Source organism: Malus sylvestris, chromosome 6 (assembly GCF_916048215.2).
Source record: "Malus sylvestris chromosome 6, drMalSylv7.2, whole genome shotgun sequence".
Lineage (NCBI taxonomy): Eukaryota > Viridiplantae > Streptophyta > Magnoliopsida > Rosales > Rosaceae > Malus > Malus sylvestris.
The window spans coordinates 32808235-32830466 of NC_062265.1; the positions used below are offsets into that span (position 1 = coordinate 32808235).

A 22232-nucleotide genomic window follows, 5' to 3' on the forward strand; every position below is an offset into this window, starting at 1 on the left:
TAACTTATGAAGATAGTGCCAAGGAGATGCACACAGTTTAGGGTTGGAAAAATTTAGGGTTTTCAGAAAACTTCAGAAATATTATGTATTATGCCTTTGTTCATCAGTATATATAAATATTGAAATTAATGCCCGCAAAAAATCTAAAAATAGATGGTGGGAGAAAATAATGGTCTAAGCAAACTTCTATCTGGACACGTTTTAGCAAAGGATTGGGAAAGAAAAAAACAAAAAAACATCCGGATAAGAAAATTATGAAAAGGTTCTTGTCTGCTCAGTACAATTTTGATCATATATCATGTTTTCTATCACAGATCGAAGACATTTTTTCTCTGTGTTTTTATTAAGATTCTCTTTTCCTTTGTTTGTTTGTGGGTCTAATACATTCCTAGGGGATAGGACAAGTTCTTATAAGGCGGGTACAACACAATATCGTTAGCCAAATCATTGAGTAATGCTCGGTAAATTAATTTTTTAAACTAAATTTACAAATTATGTGATATCTTACAAAAGAGAAAATAAGTACGTTAATCAACACTTAAATAATACAATCATAAACAATCACGTCAGATGGTTTACAAAAGAATAAGGCTAGAGAGACCAAAATTTTAAACCAAATTTGAACCAATAGGAAATAAACATGTTAATCAACAATTAAGTAATAATTCATAATCAGCGTCTACATCATTTGATATACACATTTGATTTTTCTATCATTACACTTTATAAAATATAATTTAAATAAATAATCTTTCTAGCATTACCTCAAATAATTTCAGACATCTTTACTTAGTTGAATAAGAAACAATGGATATGAGATAAACAATTGTTTATTTATCGCGTGCTTTCACTTTTCAGATATTTCATACTCAAACTAACAAGGGTTACCTGCTTTTTCATTCATTTAGTTATTAGTAAATACATGAACACGAATGCTATATTATTTACAATCAATTATTATAAGTAAAAGAAATGCTAAGGAGACTCTGAAAAATGAGACTTTTCATGAACTCTTTGCCCTCTTATTTTTTTAGCATAATGTTTTATTATGTTGACACATAAATAATGTTAAACTATACGATGACATAAAATTTATGAAGAGCCACACTTTAAAAAAATTCTCATTAGCATTTCTTGTAAACGTGTCCATAAAATTCCAAATTGCCACATTGCTTTCAAAAGCATTGGATCGAGAAATGTCGGCCTTCTTGGGCCGGCCCAGGTCCAACTAACATTCGAAAACCCCACGCGCCAGATTTCAGTTCAGTACGAAGAACTACAACGAGCGTGGCACACGCGCGGCTCTCCAAAAGCCCGCGGCCCCTCGTCTCTTTCCCGCCAATCCCCAAACTCCATTAAAGTTCATATCGTTTTCTTGTGCAAAACCCACACTTTCAGAAACTTTGAGGCACGAAGAGCTCCCTTTTCTGGTCGGAGAGTTGAAAGCCCTAACCGCGAATCGGCCATGGATGCCAATTTTGAGGACCACAGCAAGCTTCCCGAGCTCAAGCTAGGTAAAGCCTCGCAAAAACCCTAGCTTTGCATTTTTCACTAATTATTTCAGTTATTTTTGTGTGTGTGTGTGTATATATACATACATATATTTGTTACAATTCATTTGTATGTATATGTTTCTGTATTTATATATTTTCTGCAATTTGTGTAGATGCAAAGCAATCTCAAGGGTTTCTCTCATTCTTCAAAACCCTCCCCAATGTGAGTATTCAAAACCCTAGCTGTCTGTTTAATTTCTTGAAATTGAAAGTGATAAAAATCATGTTTTGTTTATTTATTTATTTGAATTAATTTGGCTTGAGGTTGAAATAGGCTTAAATATTAGATTTGATTTCGTTTCATTGCATTTACTTTCCGGTTGACTATTTGGGTTTTTGTTCTGTTTATTTTTTTGCAGGATTCAAGAGCTATTCGATTGTTTGATCGTCGGGTCAGTTTGTATTCCGGCTTTCTTTTGTGCATTCCCTTATTTTATTTTCCCCTTGGCCTCCTCTATTATCTCTATTGGATTCTCGTTATTCTTATTGTAACTGTATTTTGATCAGTTCATGTGACTTGTTATCTCAGGACTACTATACTGCTCATGGTGAAAATGCCACTTTCATCGCAAAGACCTACTACCGTACCACCACTGCTTTACGGCAGTTGGGTAGCGGATCTAATGGCCTATCCAGTGTGAGTGTTAGTAAAAATATGTTTGAGACAATTACGCGTGATATACTACTGGAAAGAACAGACCATACTCTTGAGATTTACGAGGGTAGTGGATCAAGTTGGAAGCTGGTGAAAAGTGGAACGCCTGGAAACCTTGGCAGTTTCGAAGATGTTTTGTTTGCCAACAATGAGATGCAGGATACCCCAGTGGTTGTTGCGCTATTACCTAACTTTCGGGAAAATGGTTGCACAGTTGGGTTAGGATATGTTGATCTAACTAAACGAGTACTTGGATTAGCTGAATTTATTGATGATAGTCACTTTACAAATGTGGAATCAGCTTTAGTTGCACTTGGTTGCAAGGAATGCCTTCTGCCTTTAGAGAGTGGCAAAACTAGCGAAATTAGAACATTGCATGATGCATTGAGTAGATGTGGTGTGATGTTAACCGAGAGGAAGAAGACTGAATTTAAGATGAGGGATTTGGTTCAGGATCTCGGTCGGCTTGTCAAAGGCTCCATTGAACCAGTTCGAGATTTTGTGTCAGGGTTTGAGTTTGCACCTGGTGCATTGGGGGCATTGCTCTCTTATGCAGAATTACTTGCTGACGAGAGCAATTATGGAAATTATAGCATTCAAAGATATAATCTTGATAGCTATATGAGGTTAGATTCTGCTGCTATGAGGGCACTCAATGTCCTGGAAAGCAAAACTGATGCAAACAAAAATTTCAGTTTGTTTGGTCTTATGAATAGGACTTGTACTGCTGGAATGGGTAAAAGATTACTGCACATGTGGCTAAAACAGCCTTTATTGGATGTAAATGAAATCAACTCGAGGCTAGATTTGGTACAAGCATTTGTGGAGGATCCTGCACTTCGCCAAGATTTGAGGCAGCATCTGAAAAGAATTTCAGACATCGAGCGGCTGATGCACAATCTTGAGAAGAAACGAGCTGGTTTGCAGCATATTGTGAAACTTTATCAGGTACAATCTATGTCTTATAAGGTTATCTACCATGTTGAGGTTCTGTTGGTAAGATCATATATGAATATTTGTAAAACAAAATGTTAGTATAATGTAGTTATCTTATAGGTGTACCTATGCATTTAAGCTGACTCATTTTTCCTTTTCGAGTGCAGTCGTGTATAAGACTTCCCTACATTAAGAGTGCCCTAGAACGCTATGATGGACAGTTCTCCTCACTGACCAAGGAAAGGTATTGGGAACCCCTTGAGTTATGGACTGATGATCGCCACTTAAATAAGTTCATTGCTCTGGTGGAAGCTGCTGTTGACCTTGATCAACTTGAGAATGGAGAGCACATGATATCATCTAGTTATGACCCAGCACTGTCTGCACTGAAGGAAGAGCAAGAGTCGTTGGAGCACCAAATACAGAATTTGCACAAACAAACTGCCAATGATCTCGATCTCGCCTTAGATAAGGCTTTAAAATTAGATAAAGGTACACAATTTGGACATGTTTTCAGAATCACAAAGAAGGAAGAGCCAAAAATACGGAAGAAGCTCACAACACAATTCATTGTCCTGGAAACTCGAAAGGATGGAGTGAAATTTACCAACACAAAGCTTAAAAAGTTAGGGGATCAGTATCAAAGAATAGTTGAAGAGTATAAGAGTTGTCAGAAAGAGCTTGTTAACCGAGTTATTCAAACTACAACAACTTTCTCTGAGGTAGTATACTTTGCTGTGTTTTGTGCTTAATCCTATTTCTTGTTCTGGATTAAAGGATTTTTCATCTCCAGGTGTTCTGGTCTGTAGCTGGGTTGCTCTCTGAATTGGATGTCTTACTTAGTTTTGCTGATTTGGCCTCTAGTTGTCCTACTCCTTACACTAGGCCAGTCATCACGCCACCGGTAATTAGAGACATTTTGTTTTCTTTCTATTTCTTACGGAATAACAATAATGTTTTTTTTCCCTTGTTATTACATTGTATAGTTTGACAATAATTATTGTGCTATTGGCTATAAAAGGATGAAGGGGATATTATATTAGAAGGCAGTAGACATCCCTGTGTGGAGGCTCAGGACTGGGTGAATTTTATACCCAACGATTGTAAACTTGTGAGTATTTGTGAACCCAGGAAAAACAAATTAAAAAGAACAAGATATTGGTGAATTTATAAGTTGGATGGGTTCTTATGTGCTTGTTACTATTTCTGCTGATTAGGTGAGAGGAAAGAGTTGGTTCCAAATCATCACAGGACCCAATATGGGTGGTAAATCAACATTTATCCGACAGGTGTGATTTTAGTGACTTAGTCAAATGCTTCTTCTACTGCTTCCATAACTTTCCATGCAACTATTACATTCTTGCACTTGATATGTGGCTCGTGTCACCAAAATTGGACACCCCACATCCATGCTCAATTCCAAATGCTTTAATCACTATTAACAAGTGACTGAATTTTCTTTGCACTGGCAGGTTGGTGTGAATATTCTGATGGCACAAGTTGGTTGTTTCGTTCCTTGTGACTCAGCTAGCATTTCTGTTCGTGATTGCATTTTTGCTCGGGTGGGAGCTGGCGACTGCCAAGTGAGTTTCCTGGCATATTCTCTTGAAGTTTGAACTTCTTTTTACGATATTTAAATGATCTTTTAGTTCTCTGTAGTCTTCTTATCTTCCGCTGGAGATTTTTGTCTTTCCATTTTGGAAATTTAATTCTGTTTCTTCTTCTTTCTAGCTACGTGGAGTTTCTACCTTTATGCAAGAAATGCTTGAGACTGCATCTATACTGAAAGGAGCTACAGACAAGTCACTAATAATTATTGATGAGTTAGGCCGAGGGACTTCAACTTATGATGGATTCGGTTGGTTTAACTCTTGAACCTTCTTTTTTCCAATGTATTTGATACTGCTAATTTTTTATGTTACAGTCTTGTTAATGCATGATACATTTAGTTACACTTGATAGAAATGTTTACAGCATTGTCTTATCAGTATTTGCTATGGTGCTCAGGTTTAGCTTGGGCCATTTGTGAGCACCTTGTTGAAGTGATTAAAGCACCTACCTTATTCGCAACCCACTTTCATGAATTAACTGCTTTAGCTCATGAAAATGTCGTTGAGGACACTAATATGAAGCAAATTGTTGGCGTAGCAAACTATCATGTTAGTGCACATATTGACTCATCAAGCCGCAAGTTGACTATGCTGTACAAGGTAGATGTATTCTCTAGTTCTTGTCTAGATTATTTATGTTGTCGTTTCCAGAATCTCATGTAGTTGATTTGGAGGTAGATGTCATGTACTTATGTTTGCAATTAAGCTCTATAATGTTTCTTCCATTTTCTCTTTGTTTTTATGCTAGTGCATGCGATCTTGGTTGTGCAAAACTGAACTCACTCATTTTCTTGTTTTGATCATACTTTCCAGGTTGAGCCAGGGGCTTGTGATCAAAGTTTCGGTATTCAAGTTGCAGAGTTTGCAAACTTTCCTGAAAGTGTTGTTTCCCTTGCTCGAGAAAAAGCTGCTGAACTGGAGGATTTCTCTGCTACTACAGTCACGCCAAATGATGCTACAGAAGAGGTGATGACTATATCTTGGAATAATTAACAACGCTATAACTTCTTGCGTTGCCTTACCTTGGTGTTTGATGATACAAATCTAATGTACATTGACTTCTTTGAACTCGGATGCATAGAGTACTAGTAGGAATTGCATCGCACTATTAGATCGATACATTGCTCACAGGCACCGGACCGCAACACTAGTATAGAAACTTTAAGCATCATTCTTTCCGCACTTGATTAGCCCAATAAACAAGTCAAGATGTATTTAGCAAAGAGAATTGATCTGAATTTGTTTAATCTTTGGATTTTATCAATAAAAGGTGTCTGATTGAAAAATCTCGGTTTACAGGTTGGTTTGAAGCGTAAGAGAGAGCACGACGCTGGTGATACGTCTAAAGGAGCTGCTCGGGCGCACAAGTTTCTGGAGGAGTTTTCTAATCTGCCATTGGAGACGATGGATTTAAAGCAGGCTCTGCAAAGAGTTTGCAAGATGAAGGATGAGTTGCAAAAGGATGCAGCTAATTCCCAATGGCTCCAGCAGTTTTTCTAGTCGTTCTTCAGATGGAGGGACCGGTAATTTATGTTGTGAGATGCACGTAAAGCTTGTTTTGTGTATATGTTTTGGGATGTATGCAACTGCACCAAACATATTTCTGCATTGTTTTGGTTATTATGGGCTGGGCCCTCTGGCGAGGAGATCCAAGAGCTCGACCGTTGGATCATTTGGCGGGCCGTGTTTGTCTGTTCATATCAGTTGAGCTTTTGTTTGGAACTGTTCTTAAAAAAGTTAAAAGTAGGTGTTGGGTGGTAATTTGTGTTCTGGAGTTTGAGATCCTCTCCAGATTTCACTTCTCGGAATCCGAATCTGTTTTGTGTGAGATGAGCCGGTGAAATAGGTAAATAGGAACTGCATGATTCAACTTGATTAGTCTGAATTTCATGGTCCTTGGACGAGGATCTCAACTCGTGTTCAATTCAGAGTACATTGGTACGTTTAAAATATCATCAAATGCTTTTTTTTTTGCTACTTAGTACTACGATCTAGTATTGTTTCTCTTCATTTGTGAATGAAAGATCTTAGATTCGATTTGTCAAAGATAAATATGAACGATGCTAGAGACTTCGACTCATCCCGTTGCTTATCCATTGCTGATAATCTCACAGCCTGTAACTTCAAGCTGCACGATAACAAATACTTATCTTTAACCCAGGTTGAGGGAGGAGATAAGTATCCTTACCTCGTGGGCTGTAACAATTGGACACCTAAAGTTGTACGCGCTTGGGGCTGTCACTCCAACGTAATTGTACGTGCTGGTTGTCATATCACTCCAACATAATTGTACCCCGATTAGCCAAATTATTGGTTTGATGATACGGATGTGCTTTTATAAAAAATAGATATAAAAAAAAATTGAACTAAAAAAAATATTTGTTAAACATTTAAAAACAGCTTATTTTTACGGTTTTGGATGAAAAAAAATAATCTGAAAACGTGAAGCAGCAAAAATAAGCTTATTCTCACAAGCACAGCAGAAATATCTTTTTTTCAAAGCACAGTAATACCAAACCAATAATCAGCTACAATATTCGCAGTAGTGATTTCCACTCACCTTTTAATCTTTTTAACATTTTTTTTAAATAAAATAACTAGTAATAAGTCACGATTATCTATTTTTTTGGGAAACCAAAAAGACTTCGTTACCGATTAAGAAGTCCAACAAGTAGAGCATGCGGTCCGTCTGTAGAACTAGGGCATCAGACAAACATAGGATAAGAAGCACGAATGAATTATGTGGAACATGACGCAAAGAGTGAGAGGATTCAGAACAAACAAGATTCATTATCCAGTGATGATGTACGGTGCTGAAGTTAAATCAAAATTGGTAAAAATAATCCGTAGATTTGAAGAAGATTAAACCAATATCCTCTTTTGAAAACATTAAAAGAAAGAAATTAATAACCAAATCCGAAAGTGAGATTGATGATATACGAAGTTTGGTATTGCTGTGCTTTAAAAAAAAACTGATTTTGCTTCTATTGTGATGTGAGAATAAGTTCATTTTTACTGCTTTTCGTTTTCAGTTTTTTTTCATCCAAAACTGTGAAAATAAACTGTTTTTCAATGTTTACCAAACACATTTTTAAGCTCAACTTTTTTTTTATACTTACTTTGTATAAAATCATCTCAATACCGAACCAGTACTAAATCATAGAAGGAAAATGATCCAATTTTAAGACTTGTTTTTTCCTTTCATGGGCTGGATAAGATAAGATGATATGGATATTGTACCTTTAACTTTTAGTAGACGTACCAAACTTTCAGTGCTAAAATGGACCGCACAATCCGGGTGCCCGAATCGGAAAGAGCTCAGTCGGAGCAGGCCACGCCGGCCGTTTCCGCCGCAGTGCCGTCACTTTGCCGTGGAGTGGAAGCAAACAATATCCGTAACTTTATTTATTTTATGTTTTTTTCAGAGGAGAGAGAGTAAATGCGATTTGTTTTTTATTCATGAAAGAAAGGGGACACGAAAGAGAGGAAGGAGAGAGAGAGAGAGAGAGAGAATATTTTCGTGGCCCTTTCGTTTCAATGGCGCCTACTGGAACAGCAACGTCTCTCTGAAATTTCTCACAATCTGAAGTCTCGGCTCGCAGCCAACGACGTCGTTTTACGGTGATGATGAACTGGCGGAGAGTGTTGAAGTCCGTGCAGGCCCTGGCGGCCCACAGCCTCCTCTTCTCCTTCACGCTACTGCTCGTTCTCAAGCTGGACGGCGTCGCCGCCTCCTACTCTTGGTGGTCCGTTTACTCTCTCTCTCTCCTCTGATTTCAGCTGTATTTTTGTTTAATTTGAATGGAATTGTCTAAATTTTAGGGTGGGAAAGTTTGGGAAATTTTTTGTTTGATTGATGAGGCAGGTGATGGGGTTTGTTTGGTTTGATGGAAAATTGGTTTGCATGTGAACAGTGTAAATTTTATTGAGAAGAAAAGGAAACAAGTTTGAATTTTTGTTGTAATTGGTGAGAAAATGAAATTTGAAAGTGTGTAATTTGGTGGAGAAATGGCAGTTGGTGTGAAAAAAAATGAGATAAAAAGACTAACTTGATGATATTTACAGTGGAGAAAGGAATTGGTTTTCTTATAGATTGGGAAAATAGTTCACTGGTGGCATAGATAGTACACGTTTAGGATCAAGGAGGGTTCTTTAATACGAACGGGATTCGAAATTTTCGTTCTTACAGATGAAGGTTTATTGTCCGTGTTCTTTTCGTTCTGCGTTTTAATTAACATACGAATTATTTGGTTAGAACTCTGAAGAAAATAGATAAGAGCTTGTATTGAACTGTTTCGTGCCAATGGTCAGAACACCCGTTGCCCATTTTGTGTGCTACGTACTTTAGGAAACCGTCTACCAACTGATAGCGGTATTGGCACCTCCTGGAAGAGATTTCGTTGTGAAAGTTAGATAGAGAATAGGTGACTTTCATTTAAATGCATATGTTAATTAGAAGTTTAGAACCACCACCCGAGGGCATGTGTCTTCTTAGTATCAATCACTTTGATTCGTTTCTGAATGTGTTGTGTTTTGGTTGCAGGATAATTTTCTTTCCACTTTGGATATTTCATGCAGTTGTTGCCCGAGGAAGATTCTCACTACCTGCTCCTTCAGTTCCACACAGTCGTCATGTATGTCATTGTATTTCGTTGCAATTCAGTAGATTATTTTCACCACACTATAATTTATCATAAAAAATTGTGAATATGCACCACTAAGATTTTCTCTGTTGTACTGTACAGTGGGCACCATGTCATGCTATTGCCGCTACACCATTGCTAGTTGCATTTGAGTTGCTCCTTTGTATATATCTTGAAAGTGTTTCCGGTATGCACCCAACTTCTTTCTTTTTATCCTTGAAAAAATAGTTTTTGGGACTGATGCCTACTTTCATGTGTGGGAAATGTATGCTGGGACTGATACCTACTTTCATGAGTGGGAAATGTATGCAGAAGATGTTGAACAGAATGAACTTTATTTATTTTTCTTTTAATGCATCAAACTGTCAACTCCTTACTGAACCAGTATGGCTTAAAAAATGCCCTGTTACTAAAAGGATTTCACCTTTGCATAATGGAATGAGTCCTAGTCTACGATGCACGGATACGGCAGTTCTGTCGCGTATCACGTATCGGATACGTGAATGGATACAATATGCCTCCGATACGGTCGGATACGCATTGGATACGTATCTGTATCAACGGATACGGCATTTGACAGATGAATACGGGTATCCGACGGTTTGGATACGGATATCCCCGCCATGGCCTTTTGACACAATCTGGTGGAAGAAGGCCTCACGACGGAGATGACACAATCTGGTGGAAGGAGACCTTGCGAAGAAGATGATGCGATCTGGTGGAAGAAGGCCTAGCACTGAGATGACGCGATCTGGTGGAAGGAGGCCTCGTGAAGAAGATGATGTGATATGGTGGGAGGTCGACATGCCATTTCGTTTATTTCTGTAGAGAAAATCGACACCACATTATTTCTTTTATTATTTTTTTAGGGTTTAAATGGGACTAAAGCTCAAAACTCACAAAACCACATAGCCCACCAGATCTACACCACTACCATCCTTTCTTTTTGAGAGTTTGAATTATATAAATTTAAATTTGGGTGATTAATTTTTTTTATTGTTATTTAAATATATGTTTTATTATATAAATTTGCCGATCGTGTCTTCATTTTTAGAAATTTGACTTATCCCCATGTCGTGTCATGTCATGTCCTTGTGTCTGTGTCCATGCATGGTAGGTCCTAGTGCAAGACCCTAAATAGTTATCTCTTGTGCAGTTCATGGTTTTGCAGCTGTCAACTTGAAGGTTGTCTTTCTACCCTTACTGGCATTCGAAATAATTATTCTAATTGACAATTTCAGGTATCTCTTTTGACATACATTATTCTGTTGTATCTCATCTTTTAGTATAACAGATCACTGCTTATTTTTATTGGGAGAACATATCAAAAACGTATTATATAATTAAGAATATGGAAATATGTATCGTGTTAATCATACCTCCCTTGTCACTTTCCTTTCCCCCCCTAGTATTCTGCTGATTTTAATCGATATTCATTTCTTTAACAGGATGTGCAGGGCTCTAATGCCAGGGGATGATGAAAGCATGAGTGATGAGACAATATGGGAAACACTTCCTGTAGGTTTTATTTCATTAGTTGATAAACTGTCCAAGGATTAACAAACTTTTTCATACCATCATTAATATGTGTAGAAGATAGTGTCATACAGATGATAGCAATGGTTAGCTTTTCCTACAAGATTTCCAAAAGTTTCTTGCCATGGTTCTCAAGTGGAAATGAATAGTTTTCCTATGATATTTCTTGCAATTTTGTTTTATCCTTTTCTACTTGGTCCATTTTTCTTGTCCAAACTTACTACTTCTGTAATGACATCTTGGCATGTCTATTTATGTTATCCTTAACTTTCAGATATAGTGGGAAAATAGTTTCACTTTAGGGTGGTTTTTCCTATTTAGTAAGTATTGATTTAATAATTGATGTGAGAGTACGAAGTGCCTTTTGAAATTCCCTCCTGTCTTACTTTCTGTTCAACTTAAACGTTTGTTTTACCTATTTTTAGAAAGTCAATTTTGGAAGTGTCACTTATGGTTTCCGAATGTATTTCTTGTAGCATTTCTGGGTAGCAATCTCCATGGTTTTCTTTGTTGCTGCTACAGTGTTCACCCTGCTGAAGTTATGCGGTAATTTCTGTAACTCCTTGCTGTCAAATGTAACAATGAAAAATGCCGTCAAATTGGTGTCTTCACTTATTACTCATCTGTAATATCCTTTCTCTGGATAGTCTAATTGATCCAAAGAATTATCATCTTATATATACATACTTACATATAGAATTCTCACTGTATACATGTATATATGTATGTGGTGGGGAAGAGAGAGAGAGAGAGTCCAAGGGAGTGTTTTAATGTTCACTAATTGAGATCTATCTCATATGAAATGTGCAGGTGATGTAGATGCTCTTGGTTGGTGGGATTTATTTATAAATTTTGGGTACAGTTTTTTTGCCTCTTGTGCCTACATATCCTATTTCGCACGTACATTTTCCGGTGCTTTCATATATAAATTAGAGATTCTGCTTCTATTTTGGTTGACTAAGAAGTGCATATATTTCACAGTATTGCAGAATGCTTTGCCTTTCTTGTCTGTACAAAGTGGTCTAATCCAGTGATTCATAGAAGTGCTCATTCAGGAGAAGCTACTTCATCTTCTACAACTATTAGATATCTTGACTGGAATAGCGGTTTAGTAGTTTCAGCAGAAGAGGATCAAAATCACGATAGAATGTGTGGTCTGCAAGATATTGGTGGGCATCTTATGAAAATTCCCGTGATTGGTTTTCAAGTTCTCCTTTGTATGCGCCTTGAGGTATGTCATGTTTCTGGGTTGTGGTTCATGGCTACATTTTGGGGAATCTTATTAACCAACCTTCTGTAACTTCAAATTTCAGGGAACCCCAGCAAATGCTAGACATATCCCACTTCCAGTTCTCTTCTCTCCTCTATTTTTACTCCAAGGTGCCGGTGTACTATTGTCTGCATGTAGGTTGGTGGAGAAAATTGTCCTTTTGTTGCGTACTGAGGCTGGCACCGGATTATATTTTAGATTTTCTTCAAGAGCTCATGACTGCTTCGGGTTTTTGCACCGTGGTTCTAGGTAGAAAGCTTTTGTTTTTGTTTTTTTTGTTTATCAACTCTTCCCTGTTCTGAAAAGATCTTTAATAAGAAGATTTCAACCCATTGGACTTATATAAGCAGTAGGTGCAGTAAATATCCTATGGAATGATTAAAATTGTTTACTGCAGGCTACTGGGCTGGTGGTCGATTGATGAAAGAAGTCCAGAAGAAGATGCCAGACTGTTTCATGAGGGGGCTTCAGGGTTAGTATTGTTCTTGTCTTCTATGTATAATTTATTCAAATGTGTTACAGTTTGCAGTTTGAACTATCTTAGGGTAATTAACAAATTCATAAAACTTCTAGATGTAGCGTTTCTGACATTTGTATATTTGGTTCCTAAAATGCAGATATAACACTTTTTCTGGTTATCCACCTGAGATAGTGAAGAAAATGCCCAAGAAGGATCTCACTGAGGAGGTGATCATAGCGCCTTCCTTTTTGTTGCTTTTCGCTAGCATTATGATTTGTATCAGTCCAAAAAATAATTAAGTTACAATTTGTATGTGTATTGGCCAATTTTTTCCTCTCCCTCCTTTATGTTGTTAATATTGTTTGTGATTAGGTCTGGAGACTTCAAGCAGCTCTTGGTGAACAGACAGAAATCACCAAATACAGCCAGCAGGAGTACGAAAGACTTCAAAATGTAATCTGATCTCCATCCGTAACTAGTTGTAGCGCATGCGCATGTGTTATTTCATTTTCAGAATCTGGAGATCTTCGATTGTGATTGAAATTTTCTATGACACTCTACTGGTCAGGAAAAAGTGTTATGTCGCGTTTGCTTTGAGGGAGAGATCAGCGTGGTCCTGCTACCATGTCGACATCGCGTCCTCTGCAGGTACAATCATATTATTGCTATGCTTTTTTGTCAATTTGATATAGATGTATTCGTGCTCATTGTTTTTCAATATCGTGCAGTTCCTGCTCTAACAAGTGTAAAAAGTGCCCGATATGCCGTGAATCAATCGAGGAGCGCTTACCTGTCTATGATGTTTAGGTTTAAATCCACCCTGCGTCGAATTATGTTTACAATATGGAACTGGGGTACATAGAGCGGGACGATAACCTTGATTCAGCACATGTTCTGAGCACAGATTATACTGTAACTTCCATGGAGTTTTTCTGGTGCTAGTTAAGCAAGGCAAAGGGTTATAGGAGATACAGGATGTGCAGTCACTTTTACTAAAACTGAGTAGCTTTTTTCTCTCAGTTTTTCTACCTTTTGAAACTGTAAATATACAGAGGGGGAATTACTATCATAACAAGTTTGTTTTCGTATGCGATATGGTAGCATGGATGACGTCAATATTCCGGGAAATTGATACAAAAGATGGAGGTCATTTCATAGGAGATTTGAGAAAAAAGTATTTCGTTTAAATTTTTTACTTCATACGCACTTTTTTTAATTTTCGACAGTTGAATTGAAAGAACTGAAAGTTGCAGCATTTCTCACAATTTCATTCAATACAAAAATATACCGTCAATCATAAGTGAGTGTTACGAAGGATACATTCTATATATACTAAAATAAAACTCAGTTAAGGAGCTTCATTGTTCCTAAGCACAATGAAAGAGCGGAAATACCCCAATTTACTGTTTAATTTGTTCTGTCTTTTTCTTACGTGCACAGTGAAATGACGAAAACGGGCATGGTGTACGTGTTGTTTTTCTTATTTTTATAATTCATATCAAGTGAAAACTTGTAAGATAATTGTTCAGCTGCATATGGATTAGCTTTTGTTGCACTGTGCTGCTTTAAAGTTCTGGATTGGTGCTATTAGTGAAGAATGAAGATGCCTCCTGTGATACTTTTTTTCGAACTGTCTCTCGTAATGGAATCACTCCCTCGAACTGCTCTGGCTGCGCAGTTCGTCGTTGTCCAGTATTCCTTCAAAATTCCACTATCTCTCTTCGCTCTCTCCGACTTGGTGCGTCTCTGTTCTTCCAGGTACACCCATATCTATATCCCAAACGACTCTTTGTATGCATCTATTTGTTAGAGAAGGCTTTTGCCTTTTGGGTTCAATTTTATCTGCTCTCTGCGTTGGATTTGATGTCTTCTCGGTCCTTATTTTTTTGTCCAGCAATGGAGCTTGCATTATCGCTTGAGAAATTGGCAAATGAAAGCTGCTTCACTTCCACAGTGTAAAGCATTCATTGTTATTGTATGATGTCTTCTTAATATAAGATGATTAGGTTTAGGTGATTATATTTGCACCAGTAACATCGATTGGTTCGTGTTATGAATTAACAATCTTACTATACTATGTTCATCCTTGAATTTACAACTAACAGGTTGCTGAGAAGAACAAAGATGTGCAGTTAATAGATTTTGTTGAAATCGAGTTTTTGGTCAGTCTCGATATCTTCCTTTATTTTTCGTCAGTTGGAAAGGTTCTACAGGGACACTTACTTGCATGATTTTTGATGTTCTGTTTTTACCTTTGTAGGTTGAAGCCATCAGGAAAATATCTGAATATGTTTACTTATCTGATTTCATTTTCCGTTTCTTTAAACCCAGGCGCTGCTTAACAGGGATGTTGTTGCTACGTGATGATGAGTTTGTTAGCTGTTGAAAGTGGTGTTATGCTGTCCGATGCGCTGATTGTAGATGTTTAGAGGTTTTGGTAGTATGGTTAGAACCTTATATTAGTTTTTCAGATGAGGAAAATACATGAGGGACAAATTTTAGCCAAATTAGTTGTTTGCATTAGGTTTTGAGAAACTCAAGTAAATTGTATATAGCTGGGACGTAGAAATCCGCACTTTTGGTTGTACACAGGCTCCAAATTTCTGGGCAAACGAAAGTAGGAAGAGAGCACCAATGGTGGTGATGATGGAGAATTCCTTCTTTGCGGTGGTAATCGACGGTCCATGTGCAGCATTCATCCTAATTTATAAGAGGAGGGATCAAAATGCAGAATGAATGACATGGAGATATGTTTAATTTTATCATGTTTTGTATTGAGGTAAAACTCCCTCCCCGTTTCAAATAGTTTTAAATGCTGATTAGTATATATGTGTAAATAGGATTGTAAGTATGGTTGTATACATGTAATAACATAATTGTAAACATTGTTGTAATTATGTTGAACTAGAGTTGTAAACCCGCAGCATCGCATGGGATTTTTTGCTCGTTTTCACTGGATTATGGTCCTTGAAATAAAAATTGTTACCTAAAGTTTCTAAATTTATCAAAATGTGCATTATTTATCACCGTTAGCACCTAACACTCACCCTAACATACCAAGTTAAGAAAACAAATTCGAGGCAAGAAATTTATAATGATCTAATTGGGTGTCAGTCAAATCCATAATTCCTTCATCTTTAATTATATCGCAAAGCCAACAAGTTACAAGCAATTGCCCGAAGGTAAGTTTCATTTGAAACTCTATATAGATAAGTAGTTCATTTATTTCCCACAATCTTGGACTGTTCACTAGTTGCATCATTTGACTATCAAGTTGGAGACAATTTTCAATGTGCCGGGACACGTCACGATACTCTCAAGTGTTATAATACAATTGATTAGATTTTTTTTTAAGTTTCTAACCAATCATATTATTACATTTAGTATACCAGATTGTGTTTGAAAAATCCCTCCTCAAGTTAAAGATCGACAAAATAGTGCATAATTTCCTCGAGACAAACTTATTTCCTACAATAACAGAAAAGGGAAAAGATCGACCGGATACGGTACATTCATTATTCTTATCGACCGGATACAGTACATTCATTATTCGTTTTTTACTTGAGCAGATTGATAAGAAGAACTAAGATTAACCTTGCTTTGATCAAGCTGATGCTGGTGCAACAACTAACGCTTCTGGTTTAGCATTCGGCACGACGATGAAATCGTTGCTCTTTGATTTTTCAGCTACTTTTGGAACATTAACGACGACAACCCTTGTGGCAAAATCTTTGAAGCACTCCTCCACGGTCTGAAATGGTGTGTCGGGATAGAGAGAACAGACTTCAATGTCGTTAGGGTTTTCTATGTCGTAGTTTACTTGGCAGCCCTTGATGAAAATGTCATGAGTGAAGGATGCCACAATGCTTTGTGGGATGATCATTTCTGCAAAGTTGTAATTTATTAGCCATTAAATTAAATGAATTAAAATGGCTTCTTGGAACTTATTATTAATATCCTCTCTTTCATGCCGGTCGAATTTAGGACATGTTATATTCTGAATTAATGTAACACAAAGCCAACAAGTTACTATAGGCTTAGCCGTTTAAACTCAAGATCTGCTGGATTTTGTATGTTACGCAAAGCCAACTCGTTATTGGGCGATCGGAAAGTAAGTAGGGTTTGGATTAAAGATATGCACCTTTGGCAGCAGAAAGAAGGTCGTCTTCTGTAACAGTGAGTCTAGGGAGTGTGCGTCCAATGCTCTTCTCCCACAAAGATGCAAGCTGGTTGATGTTCAACAGGTTGCATTGTGGTCGAAAATGAACAGATTTGTTGACTGTTCGGACGTCACCGATTGTTTTCATGGTGAACTTTCCGATGTCAGAACCAGTCACAAAGTAAGCTGCAGTGACAGTTTAGCCAAATAATTAAGCTTTGAATTTGACAAATTAAAGTCCTAATTACGTGTTAATATTTTTAATTAATCTTCCTCAGAAAATGGGAAAAAGAATACTGTGTTGTCTCCTGTATTATTTGTATATTCCCTCTGTATCTCTTTTGGAATTTTCATTTCTGTTGTAGTTGTTCACATGTTCCAATCAAGGGCGGCTATGACCCAAAAAATATGAAAAGAAAACAAAATTATGGCGGCCGGCTACATCTCTTCTTCGTAATTTCTTTTAAGATTTGTTTTTTTATCACAAAAGATCTTTAAATTGACTCTTTTATTTATTTTGGTCTCTAAATTTCAATATTCAATGTTTAGCATTTAGAATCTAACTAATGCACTTAGTTTTCATTTTGTTAAAAAAAAGTAGGCTCAAATTTGATCGACGATAGTCATTATTAAAAATTGATGAAAGTAAATATTCATTTATTAAATCTGTTCTCTCTTCTTATGTAAGTATGCTTACCAACCATTAGTTTTAAAGAAATCTCGAGCTTCTACATTTAGTATTGGTGCATGCATATGTACTATGCAATATATAATTAAAGCAGTCTTTAGCTAGCTTAATTACCTTTGACAGTGCCATCACCATAGATGTGGAATCGATCCAACGGCGGGAGGACATCGGCGGGGTGAATGTTGTCATGGTAAGGCCAACCAGCAATGGAGTTGCAGCATATGTAAGTGTAGGGAATTCCAGCAGCCTCAGTGGCCCTTCTGACTTTTCTCTTCTCATTGTACATAGTTAGTCCTGGCTCTACTGGATCAGCTCTGTCTATGTCATGCCCAAACTCAGATGGCAAAAATCTCTGTCCACAATTTTAGTTTCATCATGTTCATGTACTTAACGATACCATCTTGCTATGTAGAACGTAGGTATATGTGTTTGTGATATATACCAAAATTTTCTAGTTAAATCGTTATTAATTTGCAAGAAAGTACTTTAATCTAAAAAAAAGTTTTAATATGATTGTACGTATGGATCTAATGAAAACTGACCGCACGATATACAATGAACGACCACAGGATCTCCTAGATCCCCAGGAAAAGGATCCCGCGAGGATCCTTTTCCATCTTGATCATGTCTATTTGCTATTTGACATGACCATTTTCACTTGTTTAAGGCTTTTTAGTCAAAATGGTCTCTGAGATTTGCATAACACATAACTTTGGTCCCTGAGATTTAAAATCAATAAAAGTGGTCCTTGAGATTGTTCACCATCCATTATTTTGGTCATTCCGTTAAAAAACTCCGTTAAGTTGAGGATATAACACATAACTTTAGTCCCTGAGATTTGCATAACACATAATTGTGGTCCCTGAGATTTGCATAATACATAACTTTGGTCCATAAGATTGTCCATCATCCATCATTTTGATCATTCCGTTAAAAGGTTCAGGGACCACTTAACGGAGTTTTTTAATGGAATGACCAAAATAATGGATGGTGAACAATCTCAGTGACAATTGCTATTGAATTTTAAATCTCAGAGACCAAAGTTATGTGTTACGAAAATCTCAGGGACCATTTTGGCCAAAAAGCCCTTATTTAATTAGTATTTTTGTCTGGGCTTTATTATGTCATTTCATAATAGGATTTTTTTTTTCAATTCATAATATTAAAGTTTAATAGCATCTTCAACATAGATGTCAAATATTATATGTCAAAATTTTATTTGACTGTGATGTGGCCAATTGAATATAGATGTTAAATCTTTTTTTCCCAATAAATGTGTCAAATATTTATTTTATTAATATATTAGGCTCATAGTTACGTTAACCATTACAAAATAATTAAAATTGATTTTAGTTTTCATCTTATTGGTTGTCAATGGAACTCAAGCATTAAAATTTTGAATTAAAGGCATCTAACTTCATCTTTTTGTTTGCGGCAAAAAACACAGCTTGAAAGTAAGGAGTTAAATGACTCAGCTGTCACATCATATATGACATCGTATTTGGAGAACATGTATTTTTTAAGTCCTAATTAGCATATTTAACATCTCTTATTTGAAGATGGTCTAAGACGGTAAAGAAAAATTAACTGCACAATAATGTAGCTATTATTGGCCACCAAACAAGTATATACAGACGTTTCAACATAGCAAAAACAAAATAAGTTATCACTCATTATTCTATTGATATACCATTAAACTATATATAATACTAACAGAGCCCACAGCTATTATTCTATTACTGATATACCATTAAACTATATATAATACCTTAACAGTGCCCACAGCTTTGATGGCTTCCAGTAAAATAAGCTGATCCAAAATTCTTGCACCACCCACGACTGATACGACAACTTCAATCTTGTGCTCCTTCAACACTTTCTCCATTGAATCTTGATCATCAATGGAGCCCTTTTGCGTGTGTATATATAACCAATTAATTTATCACAATAATCAGCTCAACACCGTTATTATTCACATGCAAGCACATATAAGTAGTACATGCAATATTATTAAATATGTTATATAGATTTTTTTTAGGTTGTGGTTAACCGCATTTGTGGACATGTTCATATGTTCTTAATACAGTAGATATAAATAATAGCGTAAACTTTCACATATATAAGGATTTGTATATATAGAGAGAGAGGTACCGTTAATACTATAGCTCCTCTCTCTTGCAAGTACCCGATAGTGGTGGTGCTCTTGGAAGAGCCCACGACTGAGCCGGGGCGGACAAGGAGATAGGTTGGGTGACCTGAGTGAAGGCTGGCTTCAGCTACGAACCGGCCAATGAATCCTGTTGATCCAATGATCAGGGTCCTATGTTTCACAATATCCGAAACATTCGGAGTAGTTGTTCCACACATGATTGTTTGTTTGCTTGCCGGCCTCCCTTAACTTTAGACGTTGAAGTATTTAAGCTAGTTTCAACTGTGACTACAATTCCTTTGTTAGTGGTGTAAGGATTCACACAGGAAACACACACAGAGACAAGAGGAAGTTACCACATTGGACTTCTGGCTTTCTTCCATGCATGCAGATGCAGATATATAGTTGCAGATATGGATTATGGATTTCGGGGTTTGGTAGATACATGTGGGTCTCTCTCTCTCTCCCTCTCTCTCTCTCTCTCCCGGACTGGACTTGGATTGTCTGCCCTCCAATTTTGATGCCTTCCTCGTGCCTGTTTTTGTGATCACGGTTAAGCCACGTCAACATTTTATATTACTATTTCTTTTTGTTTTATTATTTTTATAAAAAAATAATATAAAATATTGACGTGGCTTAACCGTAACCACACAAAACAGGAGGGCACGGGAAGGGCACCGAAATGGGAGGGCAGACAATCCAAGTCCCTCTCTCTCCCTCTCTCTGTGACTTACACATGTAAGTGTGTAGGTATGCGTGTAGCGTGAAACGTGATATTTTACTCATCTTAGCTATGATTGGTAGGTGGATATGTGAAAAGTGAGCATGCTAATTTGCTACGTCATCACTTCCTTCGACTGGTAGCTAGATGCGTCAATCAGTGAATTTATTTACAAGAGTATTTCCACAACTTAGTCCAAAAAATCTTCCTCTTTTGTTTCATTTAAGCATATATAGAAACCAGAAAAGTATTTGAATATATATATATATATATATATATATATATATATATATATATATTATTTTTAGGAGACAAACATTACTGTCCTTGAGTGAATATAGCTATATGCCTCACTAGAATACGATTCTTGGAAAGTTTTTTTTTTTCAAAGAAAAGGACGATATTTCATTTGAAGAAGAAAAAATATTACAAACATGTATATATTACATGTGACAGCCCGTCCCGAAAAATAATCTATTTTGTCTTCGATTGCATGGAATGACGATTTTGCCTTTGAGCGTTGGGTTGTGATTGGTGTTAGTGGGCTAAGGAATTGGACCAATTAATTTCTTTCCTAACTATTTGGACCCAATTAGAACTTAGGCTTTTTTTTTCTTTTGCTTTGTTTGGTAGCCAAATCTGGACCACACACACACTCTCACCCTCCCGTTGCTCTCTTCCCTTTCGGATTTTCCCATTTTCCGTACAATTGTACGATCAATCTTTCTACAAGCTTTACCAGCCGCGGATCAAGGCTGTGGAGGTGGTTTTCGTGTTCCCTACAAGCCCAAGAACTCATCTGTTCCCTTCGATGTGGGGACTTCAAAAACTTGAGAACCATGGAGCTCCGATGGGGTGCATTGTTCACTTGTTGTGATCGTGGACTTTTCATCGAGTTTTAGGGTGCTAGGGAGTTTTAGAACTTCTTCACGAAGCTTAGGGAAGAGTTTTGGAGTGTTTTAGACGTCGGGAAGCTCGGGTTAGGCAAGTTGCAAAGGTGGCCGGATTATCGAGACTTTTTCCGGCAAGTTTCCGTGAGTTTTAGGACCCAAAAGTGGTAAGGATGTGTTCCTTTCGTCATAAGCTTCATTTTGGTTTAAATTTCATGAATTTTGGTTGAGAATTGGATGAGATATTAAGGTTCAAAATTTTCCCAGACTTCGGCAATCGCAAAGGTCATCGGCGCCAAACTCAGGCGAACCAAGGAAGAAGGAGAAGAATATTTCGTCAAAGTTGACGGAATATGCTAACGGAGTCAGATATCTTTAATGGTATATGATGATTTTTAATGGAATATTCCCTAACGCCGTTAGGGATTCCATTTGGCGTGCCAGGCACATGCCTGCGTGTGGCAGCGCGTGTGGGTGTGCCAGGCACGTGTCTGCGCGTGTGGCCGTGCTTTTGCCAGCGCATGAAGGCACGTGGGACGTCAGAAATTTTTTCTAAAAATATGGGGATGTTTGTGGGGTTGAGTAGGCCACGTTGGTATATTCAAATACCTCATTTGAGAAGTTATTACCCAGTTTTAGTTATGTGCTTAAAATAACGTTTAAATAGTTGTTTCACATATAGGTGAGACCTATCCAGAGGAATAGCATAGTCAAGTGAGACTTGGGAGCTACGACCCTTCCACATATCAGTGAGTGGGCTTTTGGTTTTTAGTATGTGTATATATATATATATATATATATATATATATATATATATATATATATATATATATACACTTGGTATTTTTCCCAGAAAACTTAATTAAATGGTTTTATATTTTGAAATGCTATGTCAAATGCTCCCTATGTCATTAGTATGGTTATATATATTGTTGCTTGGCGCTACGGACGCTCAGGTAAGT

The 22232-nt window shown here is 37.0% G+C and overlaps 3 protein-coding genes across 4 annotated transcripts; 2 read left to right on the forward strand and 1 right to left on the reverse strand.

The window, feature by feature from the left end:
• The first annotated feature begins 1296 nt into the window (after nucleotides 1–1296).
• Nucleotides 1297–6735, forward strand: LOC126626701 (DNA mismatch repair protein MSH2-like). The gene is made up of 13 exons (XM_050296087.1): nucleotides 1297–1514; nucleotides 1667–1716; nucleotides 1913–1945; nucleotides 2083–3156; nucleotides 3312–3866; nucleotides 3938–4048; nucleotides 4166–4255; nucleotides 4362–4433; nucleotides 4617–4727; nucleotides 4876–5002; nucleotides 5152–5354; nucleotides 5568–5720; nucleotides 6054–6735. The coding sequence occupies exons 1-13, from the start codon at nucleotides 1466–1468 to the stop codon at nucleotides 6252–6254; spliced, it is 2829 nt and encodes a 942-aa protein (XP_050152044.1). The 5' UTR covers nucleotides 1297–1465; the 3' UTR covers nucleotides 6255–6735.
• Nucleotides 6736–7979: 1244 nt separating this feature from the next.
• Nucleotides 7980–13751, forward strand: LOC126626081 (uncharacterized). Its single transcript, XM_050295278.1, has 14 exons — nucleotides 7980–8500; nucleotides 9298–9388; nucleotides 9500–9584; nucleotides 10554–10638; nucleotides 10846–10915; nucleotides 11410–11479; nucleotides 11744–11789; nucleotides 11915–12164; nucleotides 12247–12452; nucleotides 12601–12675; nucleotides 12821–12890; nucleotides 13036–13116; nucleotides 13232–13311; nucleotides 13392–13751. Exons 1-14 carry the CDS (start codon nucleotides 8379–8381, stop codon nucleotides 13468–13470), a joined length of 1410 nt encoding a protein of 469 aa, XP_050151235.1. The 5' UTR covers nucleotides 7980–8378; the 3' UTR covers nucleotides 13471–13751.
• Nucleotides 13752–16082: 2331 nt separating this feature from the next.
• On the reverse strand, nucleotides 16083–20047 carry LOC126626083 (leucoanthocyanidin reductase-like). 2 transcript variants are annotated; one of them, XM_050295279.1, is made up of 5 exons: nucleotides 19662–20043; nucleotides 19279–19419; nucleotides 17625–17862; nucleotides 16805–17008; nucleotides 16083–16548 (listed from the first exon to the last, which is right to left on the reverse strand). In XM_050295279.1, the coding sequence occupies exons 1-5, from the start codon at nucleotides 19875–19877 to the stop codon at nucleotides 16268–16270; spliced, it is 1080 nt and encodes a 359-aa protein (XP_050151236.1). In that variant the 5' UTR covers nucleotides 19878–20043; the 3' UTR covers nucleotides 16083–16267. The 2 variants fall into 2 exon arrangements, with proteins under 2 accessions (XP_050151236.1, XP_050151237.1); XM_050295280.1 differs by lacking the exon at nucleotides 16805–17008 and having other exon boundaries at nucleotides 19662–20047.
• Nucleotides 20048–22232: the final 2185 nt, after the last annotated feature.

What these genes read in the sequence shown, in the direction of transcription:
- LOC126626701 (XM_050296087.1), top strand. Translation starts at nt 1,466, where the DNA reads ATGGATGCCAATTTTGAGGACCACAGCAAGCTTCCCGAGCTCAAGCTA. An exon ending in ATATTGTGAAACTTTATCAG is followed by an intron (nt 3,157 to 3,311) that starts GTACAATCTATG and finishes TTTCGAGTGCAG; the next exon opens with TCGTGTATAAGACTTCCCTA. An exon ending in AATCAACATTTATCCGACAG is followed by an intron (nt 4,434 to 4,616) that starts GTGTGATTTTAG and finishes TTGCACTGGCAG; the next exon opens with GTTGGTGTGAATATTCTGAT.
- LOC126626081 (XM_050295278.1), top strand. Translation starts at nt 8,379, where the DNA reads ATGATGAACTGGCGGAGAGTGTTGAAGTCCGTGCAGGCCCTGGCGGCC. An exon ending in ATTCTAATTGACAATTTCAG is followed by an intron (nt 10,639 to 10,845) that starts GTATCTCTTTTG and finishes TTTCTTTAACAG; the next exon opens with GATGTGCAGGGCTCTAATGC. An exon ending in CAATATGGGAAACACTTCCT is followed by an intron (nt 10,916 to 11,409) that starts GTAGGTTTTATT and finishes TATTTCTTGTAG; the next exon opens with CATTTCTGGGTAGCAATCTC.
- LOC126626083 (XM_050295279.1), bottom strand. Translation starts at nt 19,877, where the DNA reads ATGTGTGGAACAACTACTCCGAATGTTTCGGATATTGTGAAACATAGG. An exon ending in GAGGAGCTATAGTATTAACG is followed by an intron (nt 19,420 to 19,661) that starts GTACCTCTCTCT and finishes CACACGCAAAAG; the next exon opens with GGCTCCATTGATGATCAAGA. An exon ending in TGGTGATGGCACTGTCAAAG is followed by an intron (nt 17,009 to 17,624) that starts GTAATTAAGCTA and finishes CTGTCACTGCAG; the next exon opens with CTTACTTTGTGACTGGTTCT.